Below are 20,000 nucleotides of genomic sequence, written 5' to 3'. Positions count from 1 at the left end.
ATTAGACCATCAGATTACAGACTGACAATAGACGGGATTAGACCATCAGATTACAGACTGGAGAATAGACTGGATTAGACCATCAGATTACAGACTGCTGACAATAGACGGGATTACTGCTGACCATCAGATTACAGACTGTTTTACCAATAGACGGGATTAGACCATCAGATTACAGACTGGTAATAGACGGATTAGACCATCAGATTACAGACTGGACTGTCATGTTTTAAACGGGATTAGACCATCAGATTTTAGCTGTAATGTGGATAATAGACGGGACTTAGACCATCAGATTACAGACTGGACAATAGACGGGATTAATTCCATCAGATTACAGACTGGACAATAGACGGGATTAGACCATCAGATTACAGACTGGACAATAGACGGGATTAGACCATCAGATTACAGACTGGACAATAGACGGGATTAGACCATCAGATTACAGACTGGACAATAGACGGGATTAGACCATCAAATTACAGACTGGACAATAGACGGGATTAGACCATCAGATTACAGACTGGAGAATAGACGGGATTAGACCATCAGATTACAGACTGGACAATAGACGGGATTATAACATCAGATTACACACTGGACAATAGACGGGATTAGACCATCAGATTACAGACTGGACAATAGACGGGATTAGACCATCAGATTACAGACTGGACAATAGACGGGATTAGACCATCAGATTACAGACTGGACAATAGACGGGATTAGACCATCAGATTACAGACTGGACAATAGATGGGATTAGACCATCAGATTACAGACTGGACAATAGCCGGGATTAGACCATCAGATTACAGACTGGACAATAGACGGGATTAGACCATCAGATTACAGACTGGACAATAGACAGGGTGCTGTAATGTTTTGACCATGTGTGTGTGTGTGTGTGTGTGTTTTATAATTCAGTGTGTGTGTATACCTGAGACAGTGCAGCGAGGGGAGGGTAGACAGAGCAGGAGCCAGACTCCCATTCCCTGGTGTTTTATACAGTTCTGGGAGAGACTGAGAGAAGAGAAGGATTAGAAGAGAAGAGAGGAGGGGAGGAGAGGAAAGGAGGAGAAAGAGGAGAGGAGGCAGAAAGAGGAGGACAGAGGGGAGGGAAAGGGGAGGAGAGGAGGGGTGGAGAAAGGGGAGGAGAGGAGGAGAAAGGAGAGGAGGAGAGGGGAGAGAAGAAGAGGGGAGGAGAAAGGAAAGAAGGGGAGGAGAAAGGAGAAAAGGGGAGGAGAAAGGAGAGAAGGGGAGGAGAAAGGAGAGAAGGGGAGATTAAATTGGAGAGGAGGAGGGGAGACCAAGAGAGGAGGAGAGGATTAGAATCAGAGAGGAGGAGGGGAGAAAGAGAGGAGGGAAGAGAAGAAGAGAGGAGGGGGAGGAGAAAGATTAGAGGGGGAAAGAGACGGGAGGAGGGGTGGGAGAGGAGGAGAAAGGAGGAGGGGCATCAGATGAGGAGAGTGGGGAGAAAGGAGGAGGGGGCGGAGAAGAGGAGCGTGGGGGAGAAAGGAGGGGAGGGGGCGGAGAGGAGGAGAGGGGGGAGAAAGGAGGAGGGGAGGGAGAGGAGGAGAGGGGACAAAGGGAGGAGGAGGGGCATCAGAGAGGAGAGGAATAGGGGAGAAAGGAGGAGGGGCGGAGAGGAGGATCAGATTGGGGAGAAAGGAGGAGGGACCGGAGAGGGAGGACAATGGGGAGAAAGGAGGAGGGACAATGGAGAGGAGACCAGAGATTGAGGGGGAGAAAGGAGGAGGGGCGGAGAGGAGGAGAGCGGGGAGACCATCAGGAGGAGGGGCGGAGAGGAGGAGAAAAGAAGAGAGGAGGAGAGAGGAGGAGAGAGGTGGAGAGACCATAAACATTGTTAACAAAAGCACAGTATAGTGCAGATAGATATTATCTAGGGCAGAGGTCACCAACCATTTCTGGTCATAATGACCCCAGAGATCTACAGATAGATATTATCTAGAGAGCTCAGTGATGGACAGGTTGATCTAGAGATTAGAGAGCTCAGTGATGGACAGGCTGATCTAGAGAGTAGACAGCTCAGTGATGGACAGGCTGATCTAGAGAGTAGAGAGCTCAGTGATGAACAGGTTGATCGAGAGACTAGAGAGCTCAGTGTGAGGTTTCTTACTTGATAATCTGCAGAGAGGAGAGAGACAGCACAGCTCCAGCCAGACCCTCAGCCCCACTGTCCCCCAGTTTACTGTTCTCCAGACTGGGTGAGGGAGACAGAGAGATTAGGGAGACAGAGAGATTAGACCGACAGCGTAATAAAGTGAAAGCCGTTGTCCCGTGGTCCATCAGTAGAGCGATACTTACTCCAGGTGATGTAGACTGTGCAGGGCTGGCAGCAGCTCCAGGAGTTTAGGGAGCGCCAGAGGACCATTCACTGGCCCCAACCTGTACACACACAAACACACTTTCTCAGTGATAACTCTTGACTTATTACCTAGTCAGAGTGGTAACTCTTGACTTATTACCTAGTCAGAGTGATAACTCTTGACTTATTACCTAGTCAGAGTGGTAACTCTTGACTTATTACCTAGTCAGAGTGGTAACTCTTGACATATTACCTAGTCAGAGAGGTAACTCTTGATTATTACCTAGTCAGAGTGGTAACTCTTGACTTATTAGCAAGTCAGAGTGGTAACTCTTGACTTATTACCTAGTCAGAGTGGTAACTTTTCTGGGACTTATTACCTAGTCAGAGTGGTAACTCTTGACTTATTACCTAGTCAGAGTGGTAACTCTTGACTTATTACCTAGTCAGAGTGGTAACTTGACATATTACCTAGTCAGAGTGGTAACTCTTGACTTATTACCTAGTCAGAGTGGTAACTTCTTGACTTATTACCTAGTCAAACCAGTGATAACTCTTGACTTATTACCAGTTTAGTCAGAGTGATAACTCTTGACATATTACCTAGTCAGAGTGGTAACTCTTGACTTATTACCTAGTCAAACCAGTGATAACTCTTGACTTATCACCTAGTCAGAGTGATAACATTCACTGCCCCATATTACCTAGTCAGAGAGGTAACTCTTGACTTATTACCTAGTCAGAGAGGTAACTCTTGACTTATTACCTAGTCAGAGTGGTAACTCTTGACTTATTACCTAGTCAGAGAGGTAACTCTTGACTTATTACCTAGTCAGAGAGGTAACTCTTGACTTATTACCTAGTCAGAGAGGTAACTCTTGACTTATTACCTAGTCAGAGTGGTAACTCTGACTTATTACCTAGTCAGAGAGGTAACTCTTGACTTATTACCTAGTCAGAGAGGTAACTCTTGACTTATTACCTAGTCAGAGTGGTAACTCTTGACTTATTACCTAGTCAGAGTGGTAACTCTTGACTTATTACCTAGTCAGAGTGATAACTCTTGACTTATTACCTAGTCAGAGTGGTAACTCTTGACTTATTACCTAGTCAGAGTGGTAACTCTTGACTTATTACCTAGTCAGAGTGGTAACTCTTGACTTATTACCTAGTCAGAGTGGTAACTCTTGACTTATTACCTAGTCAGAGTGGTAACTCTTGACTTATTACCTAGTCAGAGTGGTAACTCTTGACTTATTACCAAGTCAGTGTGGTAACTCTTGACTTATTACCAAGTCAGAGTGGTAACTATTGACTTATTACCAAGTCAGAGTGGTAACTATTGACTTATCACCTAGTCAGAGTGGTAACTCTTGATTTATCACCTAGTCAGAGTGGAAACTCTTGACTTATTACCTAGTCAAATCCAAGTTTATTGGCTTATTACCTAGTAAAATCAAAGTGTATTGACTTATTACCTAGTCAAATCCAAGTGTATTGACTCATTACCTAGTCAAATCCAAGTGCATTGACTTTACCTAGTCAAATCCAAGTGTATTGACTCATTATCTAGTAAAATCAAAGTTTAATGGCTTATTACCTAGTCAAATCAAAGTGTATTGACTTATTACCTAGTGATAGTGGTTGAATAATGACACTCACTCAAACTCCAGCTTGTGAAGATCTCTGACTGCAGGAAGACCCTCCCCCAGGACACCATCTGATTGGCTGAAATGATGACGGACACATCACAAGGGCTTTGAACATGCCAGTATATATATATATGTGTGTGTGTGTGTATGTATGTATATGTGTGTGTGTGTGTATATATATATATGTATGTATTGTGTATGTATGTATGTATGTAGATGTGTGTATGTATTGTAGATGGCTGTAACAAGAGCTGGGCAGGTTACTGTCTACTGTATTGTATTGTAGATGGTGAGTGTGTGTGTGTGCGTGCGTGCGTGCGTGTGTGTGTGTGTGTGCTGTATTGGCGTACCTCTCAGACAGTCTCCTGCTTGTGTGTATGTTGACCAGTGTGGACAGGTGTTGGACGTGGGACACCTGTGTGGCTCTGAAAGGGTTAAGGGTCAACTTGGACACCGCCGCTTTCAGAAGCTCCTCCTCCCCACTCTGCTCTAGCTCCTCCCACAGAGTGATGGTGTCAGCGATACTCGCCCTGGGACGGACACACACACACACACACACACACACACACACACACACACACACACACACACACACACGAGAGTCGTGTTCGAAACACACATATCAGAAAACTAAATGTACAAGTTCTACACACAGTAGAGTGAGAACATCAGATCTATACTGTTCTAGATCTATACTGTTCTAGATCTATACTGTTCTCGATCTATACTGTTCTAGATCTATACTGTTCTAGATCTATACTGTTCTAGATCTATACTGTTCTCGATCTATACTGTTCTAGATCTATACTGTAACAGATCTATACTGTTCTAGATCTATACTGTAACAGATATATACTGTTCTATATCTATACTGTAACAGATATATACTGTTCTAGATATATGCTGTAACAGATCTATACTGTTCTAGATCTATACTCTTCTAGATCTATACTGTAACAGATCTGTACTGTTCTAGATCTATACTGTTCTAGATCTGTACTGTAACAGATCTATACTGTAACAGATCTATACTGTTTTAGATCTATACTGTTCTAGATCTATACTGTAACAGATCTATACTGTAACAGATCTATACTGTTCTAGATCTATACTGTAACAGATCTATACTGTATCAGATCTATACTGTAACAGATCTATACTGTTCTAGAGCTACACAGTAACAGATCTATACTGTTCTATATCTATACTGTATCAGATCTATACTGTTCTAGATCTATACTGTAACAGATCTATACTGTTCTAGATCTATACTGTAACAGATCTGTACTGTTCTAGATCTATACTGTTCTAGAAATATTCTGTAACAGATCTATACTGTAAGAGATCTATAACATTCTAGATATATACTGTTCTAGAGCTATACTGTAACAGATCTATACTATTCTAGATATATACTGTTCTAGATCTATATTGTTTAAGAACTATACTGTTTAAAATCTATACTGTAACAGATCTATACTGTTCTAGATCAATACTGTAACAGATCTATACTGTTCTAGATATATAATGTAACAGATCTGTACTGTTCTAGATGTATCATGTAACAGATCTATACTGTTGTAGATATACCTTGTAACAGATCTGTAGCAGGTCTATCAGTGTAACAGTACCAGTACCTGTATGAGTGTATGTTGTAGCAGGTCTAGATATACACTGTAACAGATCTGTAGCAGGTCTATCAGTGTAACAGTACCAGTACCTGTATGAGTGTATGTTGTAGCAGGTCTAGATATACACTGTAACAGATCTGTAGCAGGTCTATCAGTGTAACAGTAGCAGTACCTGTATGAGTGTATGTTGTAGCAGGTCTAGATATACACTGTAACAGATCTGTAGCAGGTCTATCAGTGTAACAGTACCAGTACCTGTATGAGTGTATGTTGTAGCAGGTCTAGATATACACTGTAACAGATCTGTAGCAGGTCTATCACTGTAACAGTACCAGTACCTGTATGAGTGTATGTTGTAGCAGGTCTAGATATACACTGTAACAGATCTGTAGCAGGTCTATCAGTGTAACAGTACCAGTACCTGTATGAGTGTATGTTGTTGAGACCCGTCAGTAGTTTTAATCCTGTCATCCTCAGTCCTGTGTCCTCCAGCCCCAGACAGAACCTCCTCCTCAGCGTTCTACACTGGTCCAAAAGGTTCCACACTACGAAGGCGTCGGCGGGGCACAGCGGGACCCCTTGGAACGACAGGACCTCGGGAAGGTTCCGTACCAGGTGCCTGACCAGGAGGACGTCGCCCGTCTCGTAAACACAGTGACACGCTCCAGGAGCCGAGCGGGGCTCAGGTCGCCATGGCGAAGGTTCTCCAGGTGTGATGTCACAGCGGCTCGCTTGGCCGCCACCACTTTCATGGCGTCGGTATCCAGGGTGGCCAGGTGCCGAAGTTCTGCATTGTTCCGGAAAAGCAGCCCGACGGCGAATCGCTGAGCAAGGTCCAGACACTCTCCCTGAGGCCGTCGCTCCCCTGGGCTGCAGAGCAGAGTAGAGCAGAATAGAATAGAGTAGAGTAGAGTAGAACAGAATAGAGTAGAGTAGAGTAGAACAGAATAGAGTAGAGTAGAGTAGAACAGAGTAGAGTAGAATAGAGCAGAACAGAGTAGAGTAGAATAGAGTAGAGTAGAATAGAGTAGAGTAGAACAGAGTAGAGTAGAACAGAGCAGAACAGAGTAGAGTAGAGTAGAACAGAACAGAGTAGAGTAGAATAGAGTAGAGTAGAACAGAGTAGAGTAGAACAGGAGTACATTTACACGTTAGTCATTTGGCAGACACTCTTATCCAGAGCCACTTCCTGTCAGTTCATTCGTCTTCAGGAAGCTGTGTGGGACAACCACACATCACAGACATAGAAAGGAAGCATTTCCCTCAATAAACAGCAGAGTCCGAGCTGGAAGGAGGTGCTGGTTCAGGTCATAGTCTACAGAGGGACATATGGACAGAGTTTCAATAGAAAACTGGTGCTGGTTCCGGTCATAGTCTACAGAGGGACATATGGACAGAGTTTCAATAGAAAACTGGTGCTGGTTCAGGTCATAGTCTACAGAGGGACATATGGACAGAGTTTCAATAGAAAACTGGTGCTGGTTACGGTCATAGTCTACAGAGGGACATATGGACAGAGTTTCAATAGAAAACTGGTGCTGGTTCAGGTCATAGTCTACAGAGGGACATATGGACAGAGTTTCAATAGAAAACTGGTGCTGGTTCAGGTCATAGTCTACAGAGGGACATATGGACAGAGTTTCAATAGAAAACTGGTGCTGGTTCAGGTCATAGTCTATAGAGGGACATATGGACAGAGTTTCAATAGAAAACTGGTGCTGGTTCAGGTCATAGTCTACAGAGGGACATATGGACAGAGTTTCAATAGAAAACTGGTGCTGGTTCAGGTCATAGTCTACAGAGGGACATATGGACAGAGTTTCAATAGAAAACAGTCATTCTACCTGTGGTAGTATCTGGGTCAGCAGAGCCCGGTCAGACACACAGCTGGAGACGGACAGGTGGGCCCCGCCCAGGAAGCTTTGCAGGAAAGGGTGGGCCCAGGACAGGATGTTGTCGGAACTCACGCCGCCACCGCCACCGTCACAATCTCTGCCCTGCTCCCCCCTCAGCCAGTGAGAATGGACCAGTCCAGTCCTCAGGCCAAACATCCGCAGCCTGACACAGACGGTATTGTCCAGAGTCAGGAGAGATGAATGACCTTTAACCCCCTGCCAAGCCAGACTGCTCAACTCTGACAGAACACACCTGTTCTCTTCCTCTCTCTCTTTCTCTCCCTCCTCCGTCTCTCTCCCTTCCTCTCCCTCCTCCCTCTCTCTCTCTTTCTCTCCCCCCTCCCTCTCTCTCACTTCCTCCTCCCTCTTCTCCTCTCTCTCTTCCTCTCCCTCCTCCCTCTCTCTCTCTTCCTCCTCCCTCTTCTCCTCTCTCTCTTCCTCTCCCTCCTCCCTCTTCTCCTCTCTCTCTTTCTCTCCCTCCTCCCTCTCTCTCTCTTCCTCCTCCCTCTTCTCTATCGTCCTCTTCTGGTCTTCTAATTGATTTTGGGATTGAGTGTGAGAGCGAGTGCGGATGTGTGTTCGTGTCCAGTTGCTTGTGTGTTTAAGGACGTCTTTTTGACTGTGTTTAAGGGTGTGAGTGTGTGCCTGGGTTTGAGTTTGGGGTAGAGATTGACAGTGTGTACGTTTAAGGACGTGTTTTTGACTGTGTTTAAGGGTGTGAGTGTGTGCCTGGGTTTGAGTTTGGGGTAGGGATTGACAGTGTGTGCGTTTAAGGACGTGTCGTCCCATCTTTAGGAGCAACACCCTGTAACACAGTCCCGTCAGCGTGGAGGGGAGTGGCTCCGAAACATCCCAGTGTTCTAGAAGCAGACAGACCATGTGACACAGAGCTGGGTTCCAACACACAGACAGAAGGTACGGCTGACTGTGGAGCCTGGTGAGGGCTAGGACTGGGACTGGGACTGGGACTGGGGTTGGGACTGGGACTGGGACTGAGGTTGGGACTGGGACTGGGACTGGGACTGAGGTTGGGACTGGGAGTGAGACTGGGACTGGGACTGAGGTTGGGACTGGGAGTGGGACTGGGACTGGGACTGAGGTTGGGACTGGGACTGAGGTTGGGACTGGGACTGGGACTGGGACTGGTGCTAGGACTGAGGTTGGGACTGGGATTGAGTCTGGGACGGAGGTTGGGGCCTCTAGCGACTGTCCAGAGAAGTATTGTCCCAGGTATCTCTCTATGTCCGGAGGGGAGAAGCCAGAGAGTTCCAGGAGGCTGTCAGCCCGTCTCAGCAGCCCACTGACGGTGCCTTGTGGTCGGGCAGAGAGGAGCAGTGAGCAGCCTGGTAGGAGCTTCCCCTGGAGCAAACCTGAGAACAGCTGTCTAACGCTGTAGTTCTCCCTTTACTGTCATCCGCTGGAAACTGAAGCAGCCCCTCCAAGTCACGCACCACCTCGAAGCCATCGAATATCACCAGCACACGCTCCGGGGCAGAGAGGACCTGATTGAAGACATCCCGTGGGTGGGGACAGGAGAGGTGTAGGAGGAGGGACCGAAGGCTATAGGTTGGCTCAGGGGGGAGGGTCAGAGCCTTACCGTCCAGTAAGAACACAAAGTCAAACTGTGGCAGGAGGCCGTCGGACCAATCAACGCAGAGCTTCTTGATGAGCGTGCTTTTACCCATGCCGGCGTTGCCTAGCAACACGATGGAACGTTTGGGTTTCGCCCCGGTGGAGCTCTCAAACACCTGACGACAAACACAGACAATAAATACATTCATTATTAATTACAATTATTATTCATTATTTAATTACACTTTTCCTGACAGACAGAATCATAAATCGAGGAAGAAAGACATGTAGTGACGAAGTAACGACAGCCTTCAGACTAAATACTAATAGTGTCTCTGTAGGTGACAACGTAACAATGATGTCACAGGGTCTGACCTGACTCCTGGCCAACGAGCCCCGCCTCCTCTCCGCGTCTCCGATAACGACCAAATCTTTCTCCAGGCACTTGCTGGTGTTCTTCCCTGAGCCAATCAGGATCTGCCTCTGGACCAATCGCACGTCAACATAGTGGGTCGCCAGGCTAAGGCCCGCCTCCATCTCCTGTTGAGACAGCGTCATTGGTTGGAGAGACAGGCAGAGTTGTCTTTTGAAAAAAGTCCCAACTCAACGGTCCCTCTATCTGTACCCCTTGGTCTTACCTGGCACATTCCCCTCAGGTGAGCCTTGGCTTGGTGAATGTACTCCTCTGTAACACACACACACACGCACGCACGCACGCACGCACGCACGCACACACACACACACACACACACACACACACACACACACACACACACACACACACACACACACACACACACACACACACACACACACACACACACACACACACACACACACACACACACACACACACACACACACACACACACACACACAGTAACATTCTCATGTGATTGGCTTTGTTTAAGAGGTTTTTGCATATATAGAGTACAGGGTCAGGAGGAAGAGAGGACAGAGAGACAGGGAGAGGACAGAGAGACAGGGAGAGGACAGAGAGACAGGGAGAGGACAGAGAGACAGGGAGAGGACAGAGAGACAGGGAGAGGACAGAGAGACAGGGAGAGGACAGAGAGACAGGGAGAGGACAGAGAGACAGGGAGAGGACAGAGAGACAGGGAGAGGACAGAGAGACAGGGAGAGGACAGAGAGACGGAGAGGACAGAGAGACAGGGAGAGGACAGAGAGACAGGGAGAGGACAGAGAGACAGAGAGGACAGAGAGACAGGGAGAGGACAGAGAGACAGGGAGAGGACAGAGAGACAGGGAGAGGACAGAGAGACAGGGAGAAGACAGAGGGACAGGGAGAGGACAGAGGGACAGGGAGAGGACAGATGGACAGGAGAGGACAGAGAGACAGGGAGAGGACAGAGGGACAGGGAGAGGACAGAGGGACAGGGAGAGGACAGAGGGACAGGGAGAGGACAGAGGGACAGGGAGAGGACAGAGGGACAGGTAGAGGACAGAGGGACAGGGAGAGGACAGAGGGAGGACAGAGGGACAGGGAGAGGACAGAGAGACAGGGAGAGGACAGACTCTAACTCACCTGTCCTGGGGGAGAGGGGGGAGGCAGAGGGGGGAGACAGGGCTTGGCTGGCACAGTCAGACAGAGACCCAGGAGGATACGAACACATCGAATCTGGAGCTACCGCGCCGTCAACTACACACACACACACACACACACACACACACACACACACACACACACACACACACACACACACACACACACGAGTAACAACGACACCCAGTATTCAAACTGACTCATGTTGATTGACTAATTAACTCAGTATCAGTGAGGTCAGTGATGACTGGATGGATGGACGGATGAATGGATGGATGAATGACTGGATGAATGGATGGATGAATGAATGGATGAATGAATGGATGAATGAATGGATGAATGAATGGATGAATGGATGGATGGATGGATGAATGGATGGATGAATGGATGAATGGATGGATGAATGAATGAATGGATGAATGGATGGATGAATGAATGGATGGATGAATTAATGGATGGATGAATGGATGGATGAATGGAGGGATGAATGGATGGATGGATGGATGAATGGATGGATGAATGAATGGATGGATGAATTCATGGATGGATGAATGGATGGATGGATGAATTAATGGATGGATGAATGGATGGATTAATTAATGGATGGATGGATGAATGAATGGATGGATGGATGAATTAATGGATGGATGAATGGATGGATGAATTAATGGCTGGATGAATGGATGGATGAATGGAGGGATGAATGAATGGATGGATGAATTAATGGATGGATGAATGGATGGATGAATTAATGGATGGATGAATGAATGGATGAATGAATGGATGAATGGATGAATGAATGAATGAATGAATGGATGGATGGATGAATGGATGGATGAATGGATGAATGGATGGATGAATGACTGGATGAATGGATGGATGAATGAATGGATGAATGGATGAATGGATGAATGAATGGATGAATTAATGGATGAATGAATGGATGGATGAATGGATGGATGGATGAATGGATGGATGGATGAATTAATGGATGGATGAATGGATGGATGAATGGATGGATGAATGGAGGGATGAATGAATGGAGGGATGACTGAATGGATGGATGAATTAATGGATGGATGAATGGAGGGATGAATGGATGGATGGATGGATGAATGGATGGATGAATGAATGGATGGATGAATTCATGGATGGATGAATGGATGGATGAATTAATGGATGGATGAATGGATGGATGAATTAATGGATGGATGAATGGATGGATGAATGGAGGGATGAATGAATGGATGGATGAATGAATGGATGGATTAATTAATGGATGGATGAATGGATGGATGAATGAATGGATGAATGGATGAATGGATGGATGAATGGATGGATGGATGGATGAATGGATGAATTAATGGATGAATGGATAGATGAATGGATGGATGGATGAATGGATGGATGAATGGATGGATGGATGAATTAATGGATGGATGAATGGATGGATGAATTAATGGCTGGATGAATGGATGGATGAATTAATGGCTGGATGAATGGATGGATGAATGGAGGATGAATGAATGGATGGATGACTGGATGAAAGAATGGATGGATGAATGGATGGATGAATGGATGGATGAATTAATGGATGGGTGAATGGATGGATGAATTAATGGATGGATGAATGGATGGTCTTCCCCAACTGAAGGAAGCTGCTAACAGTCATGCAGGAAGTAAATCCCCCTGTCTCATCAATGACTAGAACCCTATTCCCTATATAGTGCACTACTTTAGACAAGGGCCCTATAGAACCCTATTCCCTATATAGTGCACTACTTTAGACCAGAGCCCCATAGAACCCTATTCCCTATATATAGTGCACTACTTTAGACCAGGGCCCTATAGAACCCTATTCCCTATATAGTGCACTACTTTAGACCAGAGCCCCATAGAACCCTATTCCCTATATAGTGCACTACTTTAGACAAGGGCCCTATAGAACCCTATTCCCTATATAGTGCACTACTTTAGACCAGAGCCCCATAGAACCCTATTCCCTATATATAGTGCACTATACGTCACGTCACGTCACTATACGTCACGTCACCCCGCTCCTCCGCTCTCTCCACTGGCTTCCAGTTGAAGCTCGCATCCGCTACAAGACCATGGTGCTTGCCTACGGAGCTGTGAGGGGAACGGCACCGCAGTACCTCCAGGCTCTGATCAGGCCCTACACCCAAGCAAGGGCACTGCGTTCATCCTCCTCTGGCCTGCTCGCCTCCCTGCCATTGAGGAAGTACAGTTCCCGCTCAGCCCAGTCAAAACTGTTCGCTGCTCTGGCCCCCCAATGGTGGAACAAACTCCCTCACGACGCCAGGACAGCGGAGTCAATCACCACCTTCCGGAGACACCTGAAACCCCACCTCTTCAAGGAATACCTAGGATAGGATAAGTAATCCTTCTCACCCCCCCCCTTAATGACTTAGATGCACTATTGTAAAGTGGCTGTTCCACTGGATGTCAGAAGGTGAATTCACCAATTTGTAAGTCGCTCTGGATAAGAGCGTCTGCTAAATGACTTAAATGTAAATGTAATGCACTACTTTAGACCAGGGCCCTATAGAACCCTATTCCCTATATAGTGCACTACTTTAGACCAGAGCCCTATAGAACCCTATTCCCTATATATAGTGCACTACTCTTGACCAGAGCTCTATAGAACCCTATTCCCTATATAGTGCACTACTTTAGACCAGCGCCCTATAGAACCCTATTCCCTATATATAGTGCACTACTTTAGACCAGAGCCCTATAAAACCCTATTCCCTATATATAGTGCACTACTTTAGACCAGAGCCCTATAGAACCCTATTCCCTATATATAGTGCACTACTTTAGACCAGGGCCCTATAGAACCCTATTCCCTATATAGTGCACTACTTTAGACCAGAGCCCTATGGCACTCTATTCCCTATATATAGTGCACTACTTTAGACCAGGGCCCTATAGAATCCTATTCCCTATATATAGTGCACTACTTTAAACCAGGGCCCTATAGAACCCTATTCCCTATATATAGTGCACTACTCTAGACCAGGGCCCTATAGAACCCTATTCCCTATATAGTGCACTACTTTAGACCAGGGCCCTATAGAACCCTATATATATAGTGCAATACTTTAGACCAGAGCCCTATAGAACCCTATTCCCTATATATAGTGCACTACTCTAGACCAGGGCCCTATAGAACCCTATTCCCTATATATAGTGCACTACTTTAGACCAGAACCCTATAGAAACCTATTCCCTATATATAGTGCACTACTTTAGACCAGGGCCCTATAGAACCCTATTCCCTATATATAGTGCACTACTTCAGACCAGGGCCCTATAGAACCCTATTCCCTATATATATATAGTGCACTACTTTAGACCAGGGTCCTATGGAACACTATTCCCTATATATATAGTGCACTACTCCAGACCAGAGCCCTATAGAACCCTATTCCCTATATATACACATATATAGTGCACTACTTTAGACCAGGGCCCTATGGAATCCTATCCCCTATATATATATAGTGCACTACTCTAGACCAGAGCCCTATAGAACCCTATTCCCTATATATAGTGCACTACTCTTGACCAGGGCCCTATAGTACCCTATTCCCTATATATAGTGCACTATTCAAGACACGGGCCCTATAGAACCCTATTCCCTATATATAGTGCACTACTCTAGACCAGAGCCCTATAGAACCCTATTCCCTATATATAGTGCACTACTCTAGACCAGAGCCCTATAGTACCCTATTCCCTATATAGTGCACTACTTTAGACCAGGGCCCTGTAGAACCCTATTCCCTATATATAGTGCACTACTTTAGACCAGAGCCCTATATAACCCTATTCCCTATATATAGTGCACTACTCGAGACCAGAGCCATATAGAACCCTATTCCCTATATATAGTGCACTACTCGAGACCAGAGCCCTATAGAACCCTATTCCCTATATATAGTGCACTACTTTAGACCAGAGCCCTATAGAACCCTATTCCCTATATATAGTGCACTACTCCAGACCAGAGCCCTATAGAACCCTATTCCCTATATATAGTGCACTACTCTTGACCAGGGCCCTATAGAACCCTATTCCCTATATATATATATAGTGCACGACTTTAGTCCAGAGCCCTATAGAACCTTATTCCCTATATATAGAGTGCACTACTCTAGACTATATTAACCCTCTGTTCCCCAGGTATTGTGAGTGATTGTTTACTAGTCTAAAGTAAAGTAGTGCACTATATAGGGAATAGGGCTCTGGTTTTAAAAAGTGCACTATATAGGGAATAGGGCTCTGGTCTAAAGTAGTGCACTAGATAGGGAATAGGGCTCTGGTCTAAAGTAGTGTACTATATAGGTAATAGGGCTCTGGTCTAAAGTAGTGCACTAGATAGGGAATAGGGCTCTGGTCTATAGTAGTACACCAGATAGGGAATAGGGTTCTGGTCTATAGTAGTACACTAGATAGGGAATAGGGTTCTGGTCTATAGTAGTACACCAGATAGGGAATAGGGTTCTGGTCTATAGTAGTACACTAGATAGGGAATAGGGCTCTGGTCTACAGTAGTACACTAGATAGGGAACAGGGCTCTGGTCTATAGTAGTACACTAGATAGGGAACAGGGCTCTGGTCTATAGTAGTACACTAGATAGAGAATAGGGCTCTGGTCTATAGTAGTACACTAGATAGGGAATAGGGCTCTGGTCTATAGTAGTACACTAGATGGGGAATAGGGCTCTGGTCTAAAGTAGTACACTAGATGGGGAATAGGGCTCTGGTCTATAGTAGTACACTAGATAGGGAATAGGGCTCTGGTCTATAGTAGTACACTAGATGGGGAATAGGGCTCTGGTCTAAAGTAGTACACTAGATGGGGAATAGGGCTCTGGTCTATAGTAGTACACTAGATGGGGAATAGGGCTCTGGTCTACAGTAGTACACTAGATGGGGAATAGGGCTCTGGTCTAAAGTAGTACACTAGATGGGGAATAGGGCTCTGGTCTATAGTAGTACACTAGATAGGGAATAGGGCTCTGGTCTATAGTAGTACACTAGATAGGGAATAGGGCTCTGGTCTATAGTAGTACACTAGATAGAGAATAGGGCTCTGGTCTATAGTAGTACACTAGATAGGGAATAGGGCTCTGGTCTATAGTAGTACACTAGATAGGGAATAGGGCTCTGGTCTATAGTAGTACACTAGATAGGGAATAGGGCTCTGGTCTATAGTAGTACACTAGATAGGGAATAGGGCTCTGGTCTATAGTAGTACACTAGATAGGGAATAGGGCTCTGGTCTATAGTAGTACACTAGATAGAGAATAGGGCTCTGGTCTACAGTAGTACACTAGATAGGGAATAGGGCTCTGGTCTATAGTAGTACACTAGATAGGGAATAGGGCTCTGGTCTATAGTAGTGCACTAGATAGGGAATAGGGCTCTGGTCTATAGTAGTACACCAGATAGGGCTCTGGTCTATAGTAGTACACTAGATAGGGAATAGGGTTCTGGTCTATAGTAGTACACTAGATGGGGAATAGGGCTCTGGTCTATAGTAGTACACTAGATAGGGAATAGGGCTCTGGTCTACAGTAGTACACCAGATAGGGAATAGGGTTCTGGTCTATAGTAGTACAACAGATAGGGAATAGGGCTCTGGTCTATAGTAGTACACTAGATGGGGAATAGGGCTCTGGTCTAAAGTAGTACACTAGATAGGGAATAGGGCTCTGGTCTATAGTAGTACACTAGATGGGGAATAGGGCTCTGGTCTAAAGTAGTACACTAGATGGGGAATAGGGCTCTGGTCTATAGTAGTACACTAGATAGGGAATAGGGCTCTGGTCTATAGTAGTACACTAGATAGGGAATAGGGCTCTGGTCTATAGTAGTACACTAGATAGGGAATAGGGCTCTGGTCTATAGTAGTACACCAGATAGGGCTCTGGTCTATAGTAGTACACCAGATAGGGAATAGGGCTCTGGTCTAAAGTAGTACACCAGATAGGGAATAGGGTTCTGGTCTATAGTAGTACACTAGATAGGGAACAGGGCTCTGGTCTACAGTAGTACACTAGATAGGGAACAGGGCTCTGGTCTACAGTAGTGCACTAGATAGGGAATAGGGCTCTGGTCTATAGTAGTACACTAGATAGGGAACAGGGCTCTGGTCTACAGTAGTGCACTAGATAGGGAACAGGGCTCTGGTCTACAGTAGTGCACTAGATAGGGAACAGGGCTCTGGTCTACAGTAGTGCACTAGATAGGGAATAGGGCTCTGGTCTATAGTAGTACACCAGATAGGGAATAGGGCTCTGGTCTATAGTAGTACACCAGATAGAGAATAGGGCTCTGGTCTATAGTAGTACACCAGATGGGGAATAGGGCTCTGGTCTATAGTAGTACACCAGATAGGGAATAGGGTTCTGGTCTATAGTAGTACACCAGATAGGGAATAGGGCTCTGGTCTATAGTAGTACACTAGATAGGGAATAGGGTTCTGGTCTATAGTAGTACACTAGATAGGGAATAGGGTTCTGGTCTAAAGTAGTGCACTAGATAGGGAATAGGGTTCTGGTCTATAGTAGTGCACTATATAGGGAATAGGGTGCCATATGAGAGTCACTATATCAGTCACAACACAGTATAAAGTTGGGTCAAATTGAGGTGTTGATGCTGGTCACCACTCACCTGGAGAGAGAGGTAGGACGTCGAGGGTTCTAGGAGACAGCGAGGGAGGAGACACTGCAAGGACACAGTACGTCAGGTAACACACGCAGGCACACAGAGTCACGGACACACAGAGTCACGGACGCACAGAGTCACGGATGCACAGAGTCACGGATACACAGAGTCACGGACACACAGAGTCACGGACACACAGAGTCACGGACACATAGGCTCACGGACACACAGACTCACGGATACACAGACTCACGGACACACAGAGTCATGGACACACAGAGTCACGGACACACAGAGTCACGGACACACAGAGTCACGGATACACAGACTCACGGACACACAGAGTCACGGACACACAGAGTCACGGACACACAGAGTCACGGACACACAGAGTCACGGACACACAGACTCACGGATACACAGACTCACGGACACACAGAGTCACGGACACACAGAGTCACGGACACACAGAGTCACGGACATACAGAGTCACGGACACATAGGCTCACGGACACACAGGCTCACGGACACACAGAGTCACGGACGCACAGAGTCACGGACGCACAGAGTCACGGACACACAGAGTCACGGGCACACAGAGTCACGGACACACAGAGTCACGGACACACAGGCTCACAGGCACACAGAGTCACGGACACACAGGCTCACAGGCACACAGAGTCACGGACACACAGAGTCACGGACACACAGAGTCACGGACACACAGGCTCACAGGCACACAGAGTCACGCAGGCACACAGAGTCACGGACACACAGAGTCACGGGCACACAGACACACAGAGTCACGGACACACAGAGTCACGGACACACAGACTCACGGGCACACAGAGTCACGGACACACAGAGTAACGGACACACAGAGTCACGGACACACAGAGTAACGGACACACAGAGTCACGGGCACACAGACACACAGAGTCAAGGACACACAGACTCACGGACACACAGACTCACGGACACACAGAGTCACGGACACACAGAGTCACGGACACACAGAGACACGGACACACAAACTCACGGACACACAGAGTCACGGACACACAGAGTCACGGATACACAGAGTCACGGACACACAGAGTCACGGACACACAGAGATACGGACACACAGAGTCACGGACACACAGAGTCACGGACACACAGAGTCACGGACACACCGAGCCACGGACACACAGAGTCACGGACACTCAGCGTCACGGACACTCAGCGTCACGGACACAGACTCACGGGCACACAGAGTCACGGACACACAGAGTAACGGACACACAGAGTCACGGACACACAGAGTCACGGACACACAGTCACGGGCACACAGACACACAGAGTCACGGACACACAGACTCACGGACACACAGACTCACGGACACACAGAGTCACGGATACACAGAGTCACGGACACACAGAGTCACGGACACACAGAGACACGGACACACAGAGTCACGGACACACAGACTCACGGACACACAGAGTCACGGACACACAGAGTCACGGACACACCGAGCCACGGACACTCAGAGTCACGGACACACAGAGTCACGGACACACAGAGTCACGGACACTCAGCGTCACGGACACAGACTCACGGGCACACAGAGTCACGGACACACAGAGTAACGGACACACAGAGTCACGGACACACAGAGTCACGGACACACAGAGTCACGGGCACACAGACTCACGGACACACAGACTCACGGACACACAGAGTCACGGACACACAGAGTCACGGACACACAGAGACACGGACACACAGACTCACGGACACACAGAGTCACGGACACACAGAGTCACGGATACACAGAGTCACGGACACACAGAGTCACGGACACACAGAGTCACGGACACACAGAGTCACGGACACACAGAGTCACGCAGGCACACAGAGTCACGCAGGCACACAGATTCATGGACACACAGAGTCACGGACACACAGAGTCACGGACACACAGAGTCACGGACACACAGAGTCACGGACACACAGAGTCACGGACACACAGACTCACGGACACACAGAGTCACGGACACACAGAGTCACGGACACACAGAGTCACGGACACACAGAGTCACGCAGGCACACAGAGTCACGCAGGCACACAGAGTCATGGACACACAGAGTCACGGACACACAGAGTCACGGGCACACAGACACACAGAGTCACGGACACACAGACTCACGGACACACAGACTCACGGACACACAGAGTCACGGACACACAGAGTCACGGACACACAGAGACACGGACACACAGACTCACGGACACACAGAGTCACGGACACACAAGAGTCACGGATACACAGAGTCACGGACACACAGAGTCACGGACACACAGAGACACGGACACACAGAGTCATGGACACACAGACTCACGGACACACAGAGTCACGGACACACAGAGTCACGGACACACAGAGACACGGACACACAGAGTCACGGACACACAGAGTCACGAACACACAGAGTCACGGACACACAGAGTCACGGACACACAGACTCACGGACACACAGAGTCACGGACAAACAGAGTCACGGACACACAGAGTCACGGACACACAGAGTCACGCAGGCACACAGAGTCACGCAGGCACACAGAGTCATGGACACACAGAGTCACGGACACACAGAGTCACGGGCACACA

General features: G+C 47.1%; 1 protein-coding gene across 1 annotated transcript in view; it reads right to left on the bottom strand.

The window, feature by feature from the left end:
• Positions 1-543: 543 nt before the first annotated feature.
• The window catches only part of LOC135537389 (MHC class II transactivator-like), a 77,155-nt gene continuing 57,698 nt past the window's right edge, over positions 544-20,000 (bottom strand). Inside the window, 15 exon segments of the mRNA XM_064963567.1 lie at positions 544-563; positions 944-1,026; positions 2,144-2,227; positions 2,332-2,412; positions 3,995-4,060; positions 4,335-4,514; positions 6,037-6,277; positions 6,280-6,485; positions 6,935-6,990; positions 7,460-8,913; positions 8,916-9,258; positions 9,458-9,622; positions 9,721-9,767; positions 10,629-10,742; positions 17,352-17,405. Of these exon segments, the coding sequence (XP_064819639.1) occupies positions 544-563; positions 944-1,026; positions 2,144-2,227; positions 2,332-2,412; positions 3,995-4,060; positions 4,335-4,514; positions 6,037-6,277; positions 6,280-6,485; positions 6,935-6,990; positions 7,460-8,913; positions 8,916-9,258; positions 9,458-9,622; positions 9,721-9,767; positions 10,629-10,742; positions 17,352-17,405 (3,194 nt within the window).

This window comes from Oncorhynchus masou, unplaced genomic scaffold (genome assembly GCF_036934945.1).
Source record: "Oncorhynchus masou masou isolate Uvic2021 unplaced genomic scaffold, UVic_Omas_1.1 unplaced_scaffold_761, whole genome shotgun sequence".
NCBI classification, from domain to species: Eukaryota; Metazoa; Chordata; class Actinopteri; order Salmoniformes; family Salmonidae; genus Oncorhynchus; species Oncorhynchus masou.
The sequence above is the reverse complement of the archived record's forward strand: the minus strand, read 5'-3'. Positions and strand labels throughout refer to the sequence as shown.